This window comes from Hakea prostrata, chromosome 1 (assembly GCF_041222555.1).
Source record: "Hakea prostrata isolate BN-2017 chromosome 1, UWA_Hpros_2, whole genome shotgun sequence".
NCBI classification, from domain to species: domain Eukaryota; kingdom Viridiplantae; phylum Streptophyta; class Magnoliopsida; order Proteales; family Proteaceae; genus Hakea; species Hakea prostrata.
Genome location: NC_142600.1, coordinates 6,880,874 through 6,895,298, shown reverse-complemented (window position 1 = coordinate 6,895,298; position 14,425 = coordinate 6,880,874). Strand labels below are relative to the sequence as shown.

General features: G+C 38.3%; 1 protein-coding gene across 1 annotated transcript; it reads right to left on the bottom strand.

Moving 5' to 3' along the window:
- Positions 1-704: 704 nt before the first annotated feature.
- Positions 705-12,633, bottom strand: LOC149027045 (uncharacterized). The gene is made up of 7 exons (XM_089158523.1): positions 10,818-12,633; positions 6,266-6,683; positions 4,777-4,921; positions 3,070-3,185; positions 2,895-2,973; positions 2,452-2,685; positions 705-1,381 (listed from the first exon to the last, which is right to left on the bottom strand). The coding sequence occupies exons 1-7, from the start codon at positions 11,941-11,943 to the stop codon at positions 1,031-1,033; spliced, it is 2,469 nt and encodes an 822-aa protein (XP_089014649.1). The 5' UTR covers positions 11,944-12,633; the 3' UTR covers positions 705-1,030.
- Between the last annotated feature and the right edge of the window lie 1,792 nt (positions 12,634-14,425).

Sequence of the window (14,425 nt, the reverse complement as noted above, 5' to 3'; positions counted from 1 at the left end):
ATCAAAGGATTGATTCACTTAATAATAATGATCAACACCTCATAATGAAAAGGTCAGAGTGACTCTTCATGGTGATATATGCAATAATCTCCCAAACTCCAACGTATACAAAATTGTCAGCTCCAAATAGACACCAGTTCTACTTTGGAAGGCTCTTACTTGAGCACCATCCAGTCATATAAAAACTGGGTACAGGTTTGACAGAAACATGTTTGAAGAATCGCTTCAAAATGTAAGGTTGCACTTGATGGTAAATTTACAAAAAAATTATTACCAGAGTGAAGTTTTTTTAACATACATTTTCGGTTGCTACATATTAATGATAAAACACACTTTGATAGTTAATAGTGGAAGTTTCGACAAATCTAAAAACCAGTATGATGTGCAAGCACTTCACTAGCCATTTTACAGATTTTCTGAAAAAAGCTGTTCTTTTGAAGATGGGGATTCTCTGCTTCATTCCATTTTGGTTGCACATGTCCTACACATCTGCAGCAGCATAGCAAATAAAGAGGTCTACTGCAGTTCAATCATCCCACCAACTTACTCGTTAATGAAGTAGAACTAAAACATAACAGTCGGAGACTCTCCAATAGAATCCACATCTCATTACATACAGAAATGAACATCGTAGCGAGCACATTGAAGGAAACAGTAAGATGAACATTTTAACCAACTACACAAATGTACAAATAATGGGAAGGTTAACAAAAATGCAGGCGTTACCCGCTCGCCCATAGCTGTCATTCCCTGTCAATATTAGCTATCACTTTGACATTGGCTTACAAAGTCATGCCCCCTTTTTCAGTACACAAAAATTACACCCAAAGCTGCCACCAGCAATGTGCCAAGAGTACGAAAAAAAATAATCACCTAATCTCAAAAGCGAGCAGAGATGTCGACGGATAATAAAACTGGAAGCATAAGATGCGGTTAAACCCAGAAGATCTTAAATAATCCAGTTTATATTTAAACGGAAATGTAAGGCAGTACCAGATATATTGTTGTTTTCCCCTTGAAGCAGTGACTTTCAGCCTGTGGAGGTCAGCCTCTTTTGAGGAAGCTGATCAACTGTACCCTCCTCGGGTTTGACCATAGCCTTCTTTGCGAGCTCATAGCCTGCAAAATTCATTGCACCCAAAGGTGCAATCCAGAAGAATCTGGGCAAAGCTCCCTTGAATAGGCCAAGAGGTCCTTCCCGACGAAGGATGGAGATGACTATCATTGACGTTGTTACTCGCAGGCCCTGGGGAGCAGTCATCATCCTTGTCTTCATCACATCAAATGGAGTAGTGACAACAGCAGCAAGCCCTCCAGATAAAGCCCCAACCAAAATTGTCTCCCAAGGCTCTAGATCCCGCTTCAAAAGATGCTGAGCACCCTGCAGCAACATACACGAACACACTGGTCATAAAAACCGAGTTTACTCAACCCTTAAGGCAATTCAATGATCGTCATTTAAGTTATCAATAAAGACCATAATACCAGGTCAGAACAATTAATGATCGACCTGGAAAAGTAATATTTTCCAAACCTGATACTTGGGTATCTAAAATATGCCTATTACTCTTGGTATAAAACTGAGAAATCATGGACGAAACACAATTAGAAATGGCAACAAGTAGGGAAAATTTTGATAATGGCTTCACCCTTATCCTAACAACAAATGCATAGGACCTTTAACCCTGCCCTGTGGTGTAGGATAAAAACTCAACTTTACCCTAAACAATAGAGGACAGATAAAATCCACCCTTATCCAGTAATAAGCATCTAAGTTCATAGCTACTTCTTCATTAATCCAACCCAAATCAACCCTAAGGCAGAAAATGTGGATGTGAGTGAAATAAACTAACTTTACCATATGCAGTTGATGGATCTTTAAATTGTTGGTACTCCACTCCACCAAGTAATTTCTTTCATTCCAGTAAATTAATATACCCAGCATGCTAAACACACCTATTTTGACATAGCTCAGTTAAACAAGTCTTTACACCAACCCAAAATGTAATCCATGCCCTTTTACAGTCAACTTCAACCATCTGATTCTTCAACAGGGCAGTCAATGATGGAGCTGGCACAGGACTGAAGTACTAAACCTTCTCAAGCAGCTTTTTGCCCCCCCCCCCCCGATTCTGACCAGAAAGTGCTACCCTTAAGTTCCCACATATGCATTAATTAAAAATTCCATCTTTTAATGCCCCTCGACGTGCCCATCTCATTTTCTCAAAACAATTTTCACAGTTATGCTCATTCTATATAATTTTAAGACAGCATTCTGCTTCATGCATGGATGAACTCACAGCTCTGTAATAAAAAATTACTACAATTTTTGCTACAAAACCAAATATTTTCAAATACAATGCTAAAATTTAGTCGTCTCAACAGTGGAAACAAAACATGATGATAATAAATATGGTATCATGAAGAACCTTGACAGGCTAAACTGCACACCTTTTTGGACTCCGCATACAGTCCCATTCCAGCAACATAGAAAGGAACTTCACGGCAAAGTGTAGCACCAGTTCCCCGGAAAAAACCCCTGATACCATCTTTTTGCAAAGTCCCTAGAATTGCCTCACCTACATTGTCAAAAATACCAGCCTGCAACCTTTGCTTCAAAACCTCACAAGGAATCCGCACTGCTGTTCCCAATATTGTACTGCAGAAGGATGCTATAGATTGGACCTAATTGGCAAAGAATACCAATTGAGCTTTTAAGTTAGATAGAAGTTACTCTGTGTATGCGTGTACAAACTTTTTACTGTACAGAAGAAAAAGGACAACAATATGTAACAAAGATTTGGGCATTCTAGGTAGTGCTGAGTCCTTGTCATCTTCAAACCTGACGCCCAATCGTCATCAAACAACTTCAATGATAACTGACAAGCATGTACCTGAATTTCTGGAAGTGATGGAGCGACATTTACTAATATGAGTTTGCTTGCTTCAAAGGTTCCAGTTCGCAATCCATGGCTGTTAATGAAGAGAATTAAATTGTGCATTAGATAAAATGGGACAAAATAATGCAAAATCTGTCCTTTCAAATTAAAAGGGGAGGACAAAAAAAACCTAGAGAATTGACCAAGAATAGCAGGGATGGAACCCCGATACAGTCCCCGAACTCCAATTTGAGGAAGCTTTGACACGAGTTCTGGGAAGGAGAGTGTTGATGCTTGAACTCGAGTCTGATGAGTCAAAAATATTTCCATGAAAAAAGCCCAAAAAATTTAGAAGTCATAGAAGACAAAAGATCGTCATAAGAATCAAAAGATTGAAATCCAGTTTCCAATGTAATGCTTGAACAATTGTTCATTACATAATTGGAGCAGAATTAGGAATGTTATAGCTACAACGCCAGAAGCTTATCTATGGTGTAGAAACTTAACAGGATATAGAATGTGTAAAAATAAGCAATAAATAAACCAAAAAGAAGAAAAGATGGAGAGAGCAAGACCTGCAGTAGTAAGTTTCTGCTCCCTACCCCCCCCCCCCAACAAAAATGATTCTATTAAATAAGCAAATAAACTAAGTTCAGGAAAGGGTATTTCCTAAACCATTCACATAAAGAAAAATAGCAAATCCATTCCTATGCTATAAAAATTAAAAAATTAAAAAAAGAAAGAAAGAAAGAGATCCTATGGTATCTGTCTAGCTAAAACACAAAGGAGAAGTGTACATGAGACATGTACCCCCATGGAAGATATGGGTCATGTACCCACAATGTACGTAAAGTAGTAGACCATAATTCATGCTAGACTCAACAGAATCAAATAACTTGTCCAGTGATTTATCATTCAACCATCACCTCCAACTTTTTATGTTTTATGTTATTCTTAATATTGCTACAAGAAGACAACAATCAAATAACTGAGGAACCCTATACACAATTTTAGATATACCAGACCTCCTTTTCTTATACCTCTCTCCCTCTCCTGTTCTAAGCCCACTTTGGAACTCTCAAACAAGTGCCGCCAAAATCTGTCATTTTGGTACAATCCTTATTCCGTAGACTAGAGCTCCCTAACGAATTATTGTAGCATTTAGTACAAATTAAAAGAAAAAAAGACTACTTCTCCCAATTAGGACTCAAGCCCCTCAACCATGCCTCCCCACTATCAGATGTATTTTCTTACTCAACCTGTATGATCATATTCGATTCCAGAATTATTGCAGTGATATTATTTTTTCTTTTTACAAAGCATTGGGAGGAAGTCATGACACATGAGAAAAGACAACAAAGAAATCAAACAATTAACGTTTGGGTTTTCAGCTCACGATATCTCTGGTTCTTCAGCTCACTCAAAGGAATTGAACAAATGAAGGCATAACAAATGGTGCTAATAAGTCATGACTCATGAAAATAGACAACAAAGAATTGAAACTATTAAAGGTTGGATCTTCAGTTCAGGATATCTCTTGTTCTTCAGCCTCAAGTTAATTCACTCTAAGAAATGAATGAAGGCCTAACAAATGGCAAGTACCTAATACAAGACCATAATTTCACCTTTAACCAAGTGCTTCATTCAACATCATATTGTGCAATAATTGGAAGTGCTTCACTACCATAAAGAAAAATACCCAATTTAAATCAAATCAGAGAGGGAAGTCAGTATATAAAGAGTTAACTAGTAAAGCAGGAAGCCACTGAGATACATATCTAGTGTTAAAACTGGCATTATCAATCAATTATTTTATGAATATTTTAGGGATGATGATATTCATAGCTTGACAGATATGCAGCCTACTATGTGAGAAATCAAGAGATAAAGAATTTGCCTTCATAGTATCAACAGGATGCAATAGAGAAGTGGACAGGGCACAAGCAAGCCCCCCTGCCAATGCAGATTTCAGAACACTTCCCGCAGGAACTTCCATGGGCGGTGCAACAGGAACAACAGTGGCAGCTTCAAACCATATATTCCTGTGGATAAAATAGAATGTCTTAATGCATATTGCAAAATTCAATTAATAAAACACCCATGTACACATAATGGCTCATGACTATCAAAAATTGTGTAAAAACAAGAGCAAAATAAAGAGTAAGGATGCAGTAATGCTATCATGCAACTAATATGTCACACATGAAGATTTTCATCAAATCCTTGGTTAAACCATACATCATTTCACAGAGGATTCAATTTTGTCAAGGTGTGGTGGATTTAGGAGTTAAGTTCTACTTATATCTTTATAGACTCGGGTAACAAGTTAGTAAGTTATGTAGTTAGGTTACTCAATATTGTCCTTGTAATAATGACAACTAAGTTAGAGTAAATCATCTCAAAAAAAAAAAGGGTTAAGAGTTACTAAGACAGTAAATTATTATTATTATTATTTTAACTTATCCTTCATACTGTTATAGGCCCAAAAGGTCTAAAGCATTGAAGGTTTTAATGAAAAATAAAATCCTTCCTCTTCCATTTATGATAATTTTCTTCTACAACATTCTCTCTCCTTAAATCATATTCTTCTCTCTTTGTTATTCCTTCCACTGTTAATTCTACTCTGGTTCTGTTCATCCTGTTACCATCTAAACTATTGAAAGGAAAGAGACTCAATTGAACTCTCTCACAAGCTGTTCATTGAGTCTGGATCTGCAGCATGGGAAGGCATCCCATATGCAACCCAACCACAGGGATTTTTCCCCCTTGGTCATCTACTAACGTGTCTTTGAAACAGCCTTTCAGCAAAAAATTGCTGGGGTAAGACTGTGTAGGAAAATCGCCCCACCCCCCGGGACTCTGATTGTGTGGAAGCTTTCAGCACCGCCCTAATCATCTTCTGACACATGTGTACTTTCACCTTCACCCACTTCTGAACTTTTACCCTACCATCAGACCCAGTTGCAGGTTCTGAAACATCTCAGTTTCTAGATTATAAAGACTTCCTGGTGCTGAATATGAGGCCTATTACTGTGGTTCACTAAACCTTAGGTCAAACCGTAGCATTGTGAGCGAGAACAGCTACCATCAAACAACTCTGTTTTCCTTTCAACTTCTGGATTTTGTCTGTTTCATGAGGCTGATTCCTAATTTTCTTTCCCACTATTGTCTTTAGATAATTTTGTTCTACCCATGCTTCCAATGTATGAGCTTTGATAATTAAATGCTGATTCTTATTATGTCCTCTCGTCTTCATCTAATACTCCCACCAAACTGAACACTTAAAGATACTATTAGAAGCCAAAGTTGGAATTATGTGCTCACTCATTCCTTTAAAAAAACTTTGAAATGACTCTTAGCATTAGAATATGCGAAACTCTTTTTACCGGGGATCATCTTCAAGTCGATCAGAAGGAAGAAGCAACATGAAATTTCGGAAATGACCATAGGATATAAATCCTGTGGTGTCAGCATTCAGAAAGCGCATCATGGCAACAGCATTATCTTCATTAGCAGGAAGTCCAGCGTTTTTAAGGGATTTCACTATTTCACTCTTTTGCAGTGTTCCAGACTTGCTCAAGCATAGAGTTGTATAAGCCTGAAGAATGGTAGGTTCTTTCTGCTCCATCAAGGACAAAAACTGTTTTAACCCAAATGACTTTGAAAATAAGTGACTTCGAGTTCGATGCATAAATTCTCGAGCATATCTCCGAGGTAATTTTCTCCTTCTCATGGCAACTTCAAGATCTTCTAGTGTTACCTGGCCATCTCCATCTCTATCGAGCTCCTCAAAGAACCGCCTTCCTGTAAGCATATATCAGCAGTTTCAAGTAAGGAGTGATCATTAAGACATGACAGAGATCAGAGATCCATCAGAACATTATTAACCTCCAGGCCACATAAAGAATAAGGTAATTAGCATTAAGAGACAGGTTAACCTCCTAAAACCAAAAGTCGTCGACATAATTAACACAACAAAAGTTATAGAATCCATGTAAAAAGGGTTTGGGAGTGTCAGCTGCCTACCACCAATCCTCCTCCTTTACCCAGGCTTGGGGCCAGTAGCAAACACCACAACAAAGATCAAACAACTGCATAATCTTCATGCAAATAAATGCCAAGCAATAATTCTGTCATAGATGACTAATTGTATAAGAGTCACACAGATACAGAAAAGTATCAAAAGACAAACTCTTGAATACTACATTTAAAATTATGCACATAGACCCTGCAGATAGAAAGTAATATCCATTTAAACTCCAGCAGTTAAGTGAGGAATGTCTCAAACACTGAGCTTGGTTAAACACTAGGGTGATTCAACGTTATTCACAACCACAATGAATGCACCTAAATCTAACTGTCTCTTTCACACACACACACACACCCCCCCCCCCCCCCCCCCCCCAAAAAAAAAAAAAATCTAACTCTCTCAGAGCACAATATGTTTCTTATAACAACAAAAACAACTAAGGCTTATCCCAATTTAATGGGGTCTGTTACACAGATCCAAACAAAGCAACATAAATAAATAAAAATTAAAAAAATTAAAAAAAGCCGAGTTCTAACAAAAAACGAGAAGACAAAATTGGAACAGGGATGGAAAAAAGAATATGAAGGGGGTAAAGGTAATAAATATGATAAACGGAAGATCGTAAGAGGACAGACGCACAATCCAGCACCAGGATAAACTCAAATTATGAGGATTTGCTACATGGATCCTTGCTCTCCAACATCTGAGGTCATATTGGTAGAAGACCTAGACTATGCATGTTGTTCCTCACCACTTCTCCTATGATCATTCTAGGCCTGGCCTAGCCTTTTTAACTCCTTCAATCGGAACCATATCACTCCTCCTAACTGGGGTATCCATATGCCTCTGTTGAAGATGTCATACCACCTTAAAGACTCTCAGATCTTGCCATTGATTAAGCAGACTCCCAGGTCTGCTTCAACATGTTCATTTTGTATTTTACCCCTCCTTGTTTTTCTGGACATCCATCTTAACATCCTTACCTCTGCTACGCACAGCTTATTGATATAACCAGACTTTCAATAAGCAGCAATAAGACAGGTACTCTAATGCAAAGCTCTCACTTTTGTGGAAGGTAGTAGGTCGACTTGCAGTGGAACAACACAGCTAAAAGCTCAACCTCACGCGGCCTTGCATGAGTGTCATATCTATTTAGCTCATGTCTTTTGTTAAACCATATCTACATACTCCTCTGAGTCCATTTCAGGACTTCTTAATGCAATCTCAGGTCCGAGAAGCCCGTTTGGGATCAAGAGGCCCACTCAAGTGCCAAGACAGGCTACCTTGTAATGTTAATTGGCAATCTGGTAATTTTACCACGATTTTCAAGTGGCCAACTGGAAGATAAATAGAAAAAAGGATATTATGGAAATTTACAATTGCTTAACAGGGACAAACTTAGGATGAAGGATAAATACGATGGAGGTCCCAAGACCTATGCCAAGTGGAAGGCAAAGGTACAAGACAAACCCTAGACTTGCTGCACAGCAGCACAATAGCAGGCTTAAGTTGGCCATACTTGGCTTTTTTTCAATTAAGTAATTTCAGCTGGGTACGAGTATTTTTGTAATTCTTCCCAGGCTAAGATTGATTCAATTTTTGCCAGCATTTTATTTCAAACAGATTCTAAATAAGGCAAGCCATGGTGGGAGTCCATCTAAAGGCCCAACTATGATATGCATGTCCAAATTCAATTAGGCTTTCTGTTTAAGTTAAATAGTCCTAATAGGATTCTCTTTGTAAGGCCAAAAAAGCCACAAAAGCCACAAACACCCCTCTCTTCTAATAAGCCCAACCCCCCCCCCCCCCAAAAAAAAAACCCTCTCCCGAAAAAAAGAAGATGAGACACTTCACTCTTGATTTAACAAATGAAATTCACAGCGTTTGGCCTCATTCAATTGAGGTTACATTAAATAAGGACTGTGGCATATATAAGGGAGAAAGAAAGGGAAATATGAGAAATGGCTCCTTAATTTTCTTCAATTTGCACAGAATTAATGCTCCATGGTGCAGTTCCCCATCTGAGGGTCGTGACTGGTGTGTTTGTCTAGTGCTAGGTGCAGCTCTCATCTCCTCCCTGAAAAGTTCTGGGTTCACAGATGCTTCAAAGTACCCTTTCAGTAAACTGAATAAGACACTCGCATTGCCTTGTAGAAACATATTTTCTCCTCCATCAAATTCCTATTTAGTTACTTGCAACCTGAACTCCACCAAAACTCCTATGTAGTCAACCCAAAACGAATAAAAGACATGAATAAATAAACTAATTCCAATCCTTGTTGAAGAAAAATCAATTGGACTGGTTATGTCTGGGTTTGGGTCTCTGAAGCATATCATGCATCCAACAAGTCAAGTGATACTGCATCAATGGTTGCTCAATATAATAGTTTAATGATCTTCTTTGTGCATGGTTAATACATATTATCTTGCACAAAGATATTTTCCATATATGATGATAATATTACTTATGCTGCTTTGCCATCTTTTCATATTGGATATTTGATTTGATTTGATAAATAGTATTAAGTCTGAACACTGAACAGAAAGATAAAACCTATTTGAATAAGAAAAGAAGACAAGAAAATTGGATAGGTCTGATGATATTTGTTTTCACTAGTTTATGGGAATGAATAAGTTGATTGATAACAAGCACTCTTCGGCTGCTTACTACACTTGCTACCGGCATTCAAAAACAGTACTGGTTGTGGATGACACAGCTTTCTAGCCAGGCATGATCTCTCAGGTCTCCAGCTAGACATTTCATGATGCGAGTGGAGAGATGGGATCCAGGCCAGAAGTTGCAGCAAAAGGTGGTGGCTTCAGCTGGGTGATCCAGGGGCTGGCGGTCATGTTTTACCTCAGAAAATCATAAGTAGAGAGATGGAATGGGAACTAATAGAAACAGAGAAGGATGGAGAATGCTATGTTGCAGAAATCATCGACCATAAGAGGGGTTAAAGGAGAGAAATTGCGAGCCAGAGAACTGGAAAGACGTTCGACAAGGAGATCATTTGATAGCGGCACACTGCTCATGGAGCTGCACAAGCCCATGGTTCATGAGCAGAGCTTCTCATAAGTGCGGCTTGATTCAATTGAAGAAGAATAACCAGGTTTGCCATGGGGCATAGTGGTCTTGCAGCAATAGAGGCACGGGCAGAGGGAAGGGAAATGCTGGTGGCAGGGAGGGGAGAGGGGAGATGTAGGAGGATGAGGAAGAGTCAAAGATGGAGAAGAAGAGGGAAGAGAGAGAGAAGTGAGAGGGAGAAGAAATTATCGAAACAACCTGACAGGAAAGAAGAGCGGTATACAAACTAAATGGCAAGAAGGGGAATAGATTATGGTTAGAATTTACTGCTGAAACCAAGTTGGATACAAACAAAGTTTCCGTTAAAAACATATCGACTTCTGGATATCCTCTGCTGAGTATCAACTTTCTTTTTCATTGGTACCACAAATCAATTGGATCTAAAAATGCTTAGGACTCAAGTATGCAGTTGTCTGATCTATATTGCCACTGTTGTATTTTTCTTGTGTTAAACAACTCCATTCCAACATTCTACGTTTATCTACATGTTAAGTTTTCCAGAAAATACTTCCATGATTGGATCAACATTCTTTTTCACTCATGAACTTCCTGCTGAAAATCATTGTTCCACCTGCATTTGTATAAATGCTGAAATATGCATTTAAAAATTCAATATACAGTTTAAGAAAAGCATGATGTAGTATGAACAATATTACATGCATACAAAGTTTAGCATAACAAAGAACCATAGTCCTGCAACCAGAACCTCGCTGGCCCAGACAAAAAGCTTAGGCATTGAGAAATAAGTAAGTATAATAGCTCAAAATATTAGGTTGTGCTATAACTGCGAACCATAATTAACAGTTCCTGATTGGGTACGTACCTTCAGACTCAGTATACCTGAAGAAATCCTGCACCGAGAATAACTTTTTTTTGTCAGGATGGTCCGTAGAGACCTTCTTTATTTGAGGTAGAAGTTCAATGAGTTCTGTAAATGAAACAGTAGAGAGTGAGGACCGCAATCGCTCAACATTTGAAAGTGGAATATCAAGCAATCCATTTGCAGGCTTCTGAGGTGAACCGCTTTCAGTTTCTTCCCTATTACCCGCAGAGACATCATCTTCACCCCCAACAGAAGAAGTCACTCCTACCATACTTGGTGGCACACCTCCAACTTTTGCAAACCTCAAGTTCCCAAGAAAGCAATCAACATCTGCCTTTTTCCCTTTAAGTATACCTGTAATTACCCCTAAGTGATCAAATTTAGGCGAAGGCGAAGCTTCAGCTTGAACAGAACTCGTATGACACGTTTGCTGGTTGCACTGGTCAAATATCTGCAGATTTTGGGTGATCGTGTCAAACAGTAAACCCATAAAGAGTTCCAACGACAAATTGTCCCCTTCCTTGCATGTTGTGCCTTTGTTCTGAAATGGCCCAGAAAATTGAACATAGTCCCTCTGCTTCAGTTTAGACGCCACACCCGATGAACTTGAATCTTTGTATGAATCTAAACAGCGATTGTCTTGTGCACCCTGTTTCTGAAAACGCTTCCTGACGTTTTTCAATTGACCTGGAAACGCCTGAACAAAACTGTTAAACAACAAAGTCCAGGTAACTGCAAACTGTAAGCAGTTAGTGCAAGAGACCTTCTCTCCAACTGAGTCCTTGTCTTTTGAACCCTTCTTCAGAGACTCGGAACTTCGGTCATTGCGAAAAAACGTACCCAAAAAGGTTTTGATCGGAAATTTTATCGATAAACTTCTTTTCCTATCATCCACAACTTCATCGCACTGTTTCTTCTGTATAGCGGAGCTCCTCTTACTGTTCTCCACAGCAACATCTGGTCTAAGGAACAATTCAATATTATTCGATCCACTTCTTTGACCAGCCCAACAAGATTCCAGATCCCTTGCAGCACGACGAATTCCAGTTTCAACAGGTGAAAAAGCACCTTTAACGGCTTGAAGGGAATTAAAGAAAGAATCTACCGGGTCATTCGCAGAAACCATTACTAATACGATGAAAAACAGCACCTCAAACAAACGAAGCAATCAATACTTGCATAGTTGCATTGCTTAAGAGAATCACAATAGCATCTGATAGGACATGAGCAGATGATTTACCATAGAAATTCAACAAAAAGAAGAACTAAAAATCCAGTCTCCCGATCAGTAACCGACTAAGATCTGTTGAACGAAGCAGGAAAACAATCCAGTCTGAAACTACAAAACCCTAACGACAAAGGGGATTAAGAAACTGCAAGGATGTCCATCAAAACCAATAAAAAATCATCGGCGGAAATCGAATACGTCCTCCACAGACAAACCTTTTATATCAGATTCAAACTCGATGCTGAGCAGAGTAGAGCTTAGCTGATTCAACTTCCCTAATTCGACTTTAGAGGTTTTTACAGCGGCTCAGAAAAGGGGGAAAAAAACTATACCTCCGAAAATTAAGCTTCTAAACTCCGGCGACATTTGGCGGTGCGAGCAGAAAAAAAGGGTCCGATATGAATGAAGATGAAGAAGACGACACGCATGGAATGGAAATGAATAAATTTGAACCAAAAAAATAAACAAATGAGGCGAAATGTATGATTTTTTTTTTTTTTTCCCTTCTCAATTTTAACCTCCAGGCTTCAGATAACGAAGAGATAAAAGTCGAAGCAGGAGCCGCGTTGGACGGAAGACGCTTGGGCAGAAATGGATATGTGATGCCTACCAAAATAAATAAATAAACAAACAAATGGATATGTGATTATATTTAAATGACAGAAACATCCTTTTTGTTGGTTGTCTTTTTCTTACATTAAAATATAAAAAATTACTTTAAAAAAGAATTATCTCCTAAGGTTTAATTTTTCTCATTCTTGAAAATTTAGTCTTGAATTTCTAAAACGTAACCATTTTGAAACCAAAATCAGGAATTGACTCAGAAGTGTGCTGCTCCCCCCTCATTTATTAATGCTATAGTACAAGAATCTTGCTTTTAGGTTGATCAAAAACTAGGTCATTTTTCTTACCCAAAAAAAAAAAAAAAACTAGGTCATGAAAGAGTACATACTTGTGTCTGGAAGTTGAGTACAAGTATTTTGTAGGAGGCAAAATAAGAAGTTGAGTACATACTTGTGTCTAGAAAAATAGTGGATGGTGGTCATTCCATCACTACTTCAAGTGATAGGGCCTCATTGTCTAGGGAATGAATGACCTCATTGGCCTCCCTAGAAACAAACAAAAATTTACATGAAAGAGGATATGTCTGTCATATGACGAATATCTTGAACTATCCTAGAAACATAGATTGGTGGTGTAAGTTTTGATCTATAATCCAACGTACAACATTTTGACAATCCGGCTCAATCTCCAAATGCAAAAGCCCCATCCCTATTCCTTATAGTAGTCCCTATGGATGGCGAGTGCTTCACCTACTTCAGTGTACTAAAAACTTCATTTAATGGACTTGGCAATCTTTGGCTCCCCCTGCCAATCCCGAATAACAACTCTTTGAGTCTTGCTCCCTTAGTGATGCATCGCAATTCACTTTATAGGGAGGGGGTACCTCGTTGGAGCCTCCCATTTAATCTATGACTAAGATCATTGACCAACCTCTTCAAATAACCTCCATGTTTGTAATACCAAAAATTCCCATGTTGCCTTCAAAGCTTGAAGAATAATATCCTATGGTTGCTAGTTTGCCTCCCAAAAGTTCTAAAGTTCCTTGCCCGCGATAAGTAACAAAGAAAAGCTAAAAAGACAAGTAATTTCTCTGCATCTCGGGTTCCCTTGTTCATTGATGAGCTTCCAATGTTCCAATTAGTGAAATAAATAGTATTGATTTTTTTCATCAAATGTAATAATCAACCTTGCATTGGCAAGCTTGATAATTTAGAGGGGCTATGGTTGGATCTACACAAAATTGAGATATAATCTAGTGCACCCAACGTTTTATACAGGAGCAAAATTACCCTCAACTAAAATCATCAAAGGGTGTTAACATCAGAGGGGAAATAACCACAATACACTCAACTAAAATAAAGACAAATGAAATTATTAATGAGCCATACTCTTACAATTAAAATTACAATTATACCCCTATATCCTATACTCAAATAAAGATGGAGGTCTTTTCTTCATCATCCACTTGAAAATTATCCACCATTGTCTCACCACTGGAAGCCGCCTACAACAAAAAATCCACCACCACCCATCTTCTTCAGAATTCTGCTGGAAATCAGCCACCATCGCCCCACGGCCTCAAATCACCCATACAAAAACACACACACACCCCTTTCACTCGGGAAAAGAGTATTTGATCACCATAGGAAACTGCAAAATGTTCATTTCTTTTAGGGATGCGACAAATTTTCCTCTATTTTATTATCTTTTTTTGGTTTTCTTTTTAATTAATTATTTATTTATTTTAAGAATTGTTTACATGTTACCCATTATAATGGGGTGAAATTTGAGTTGTCTACTATACTGACTTAAATTA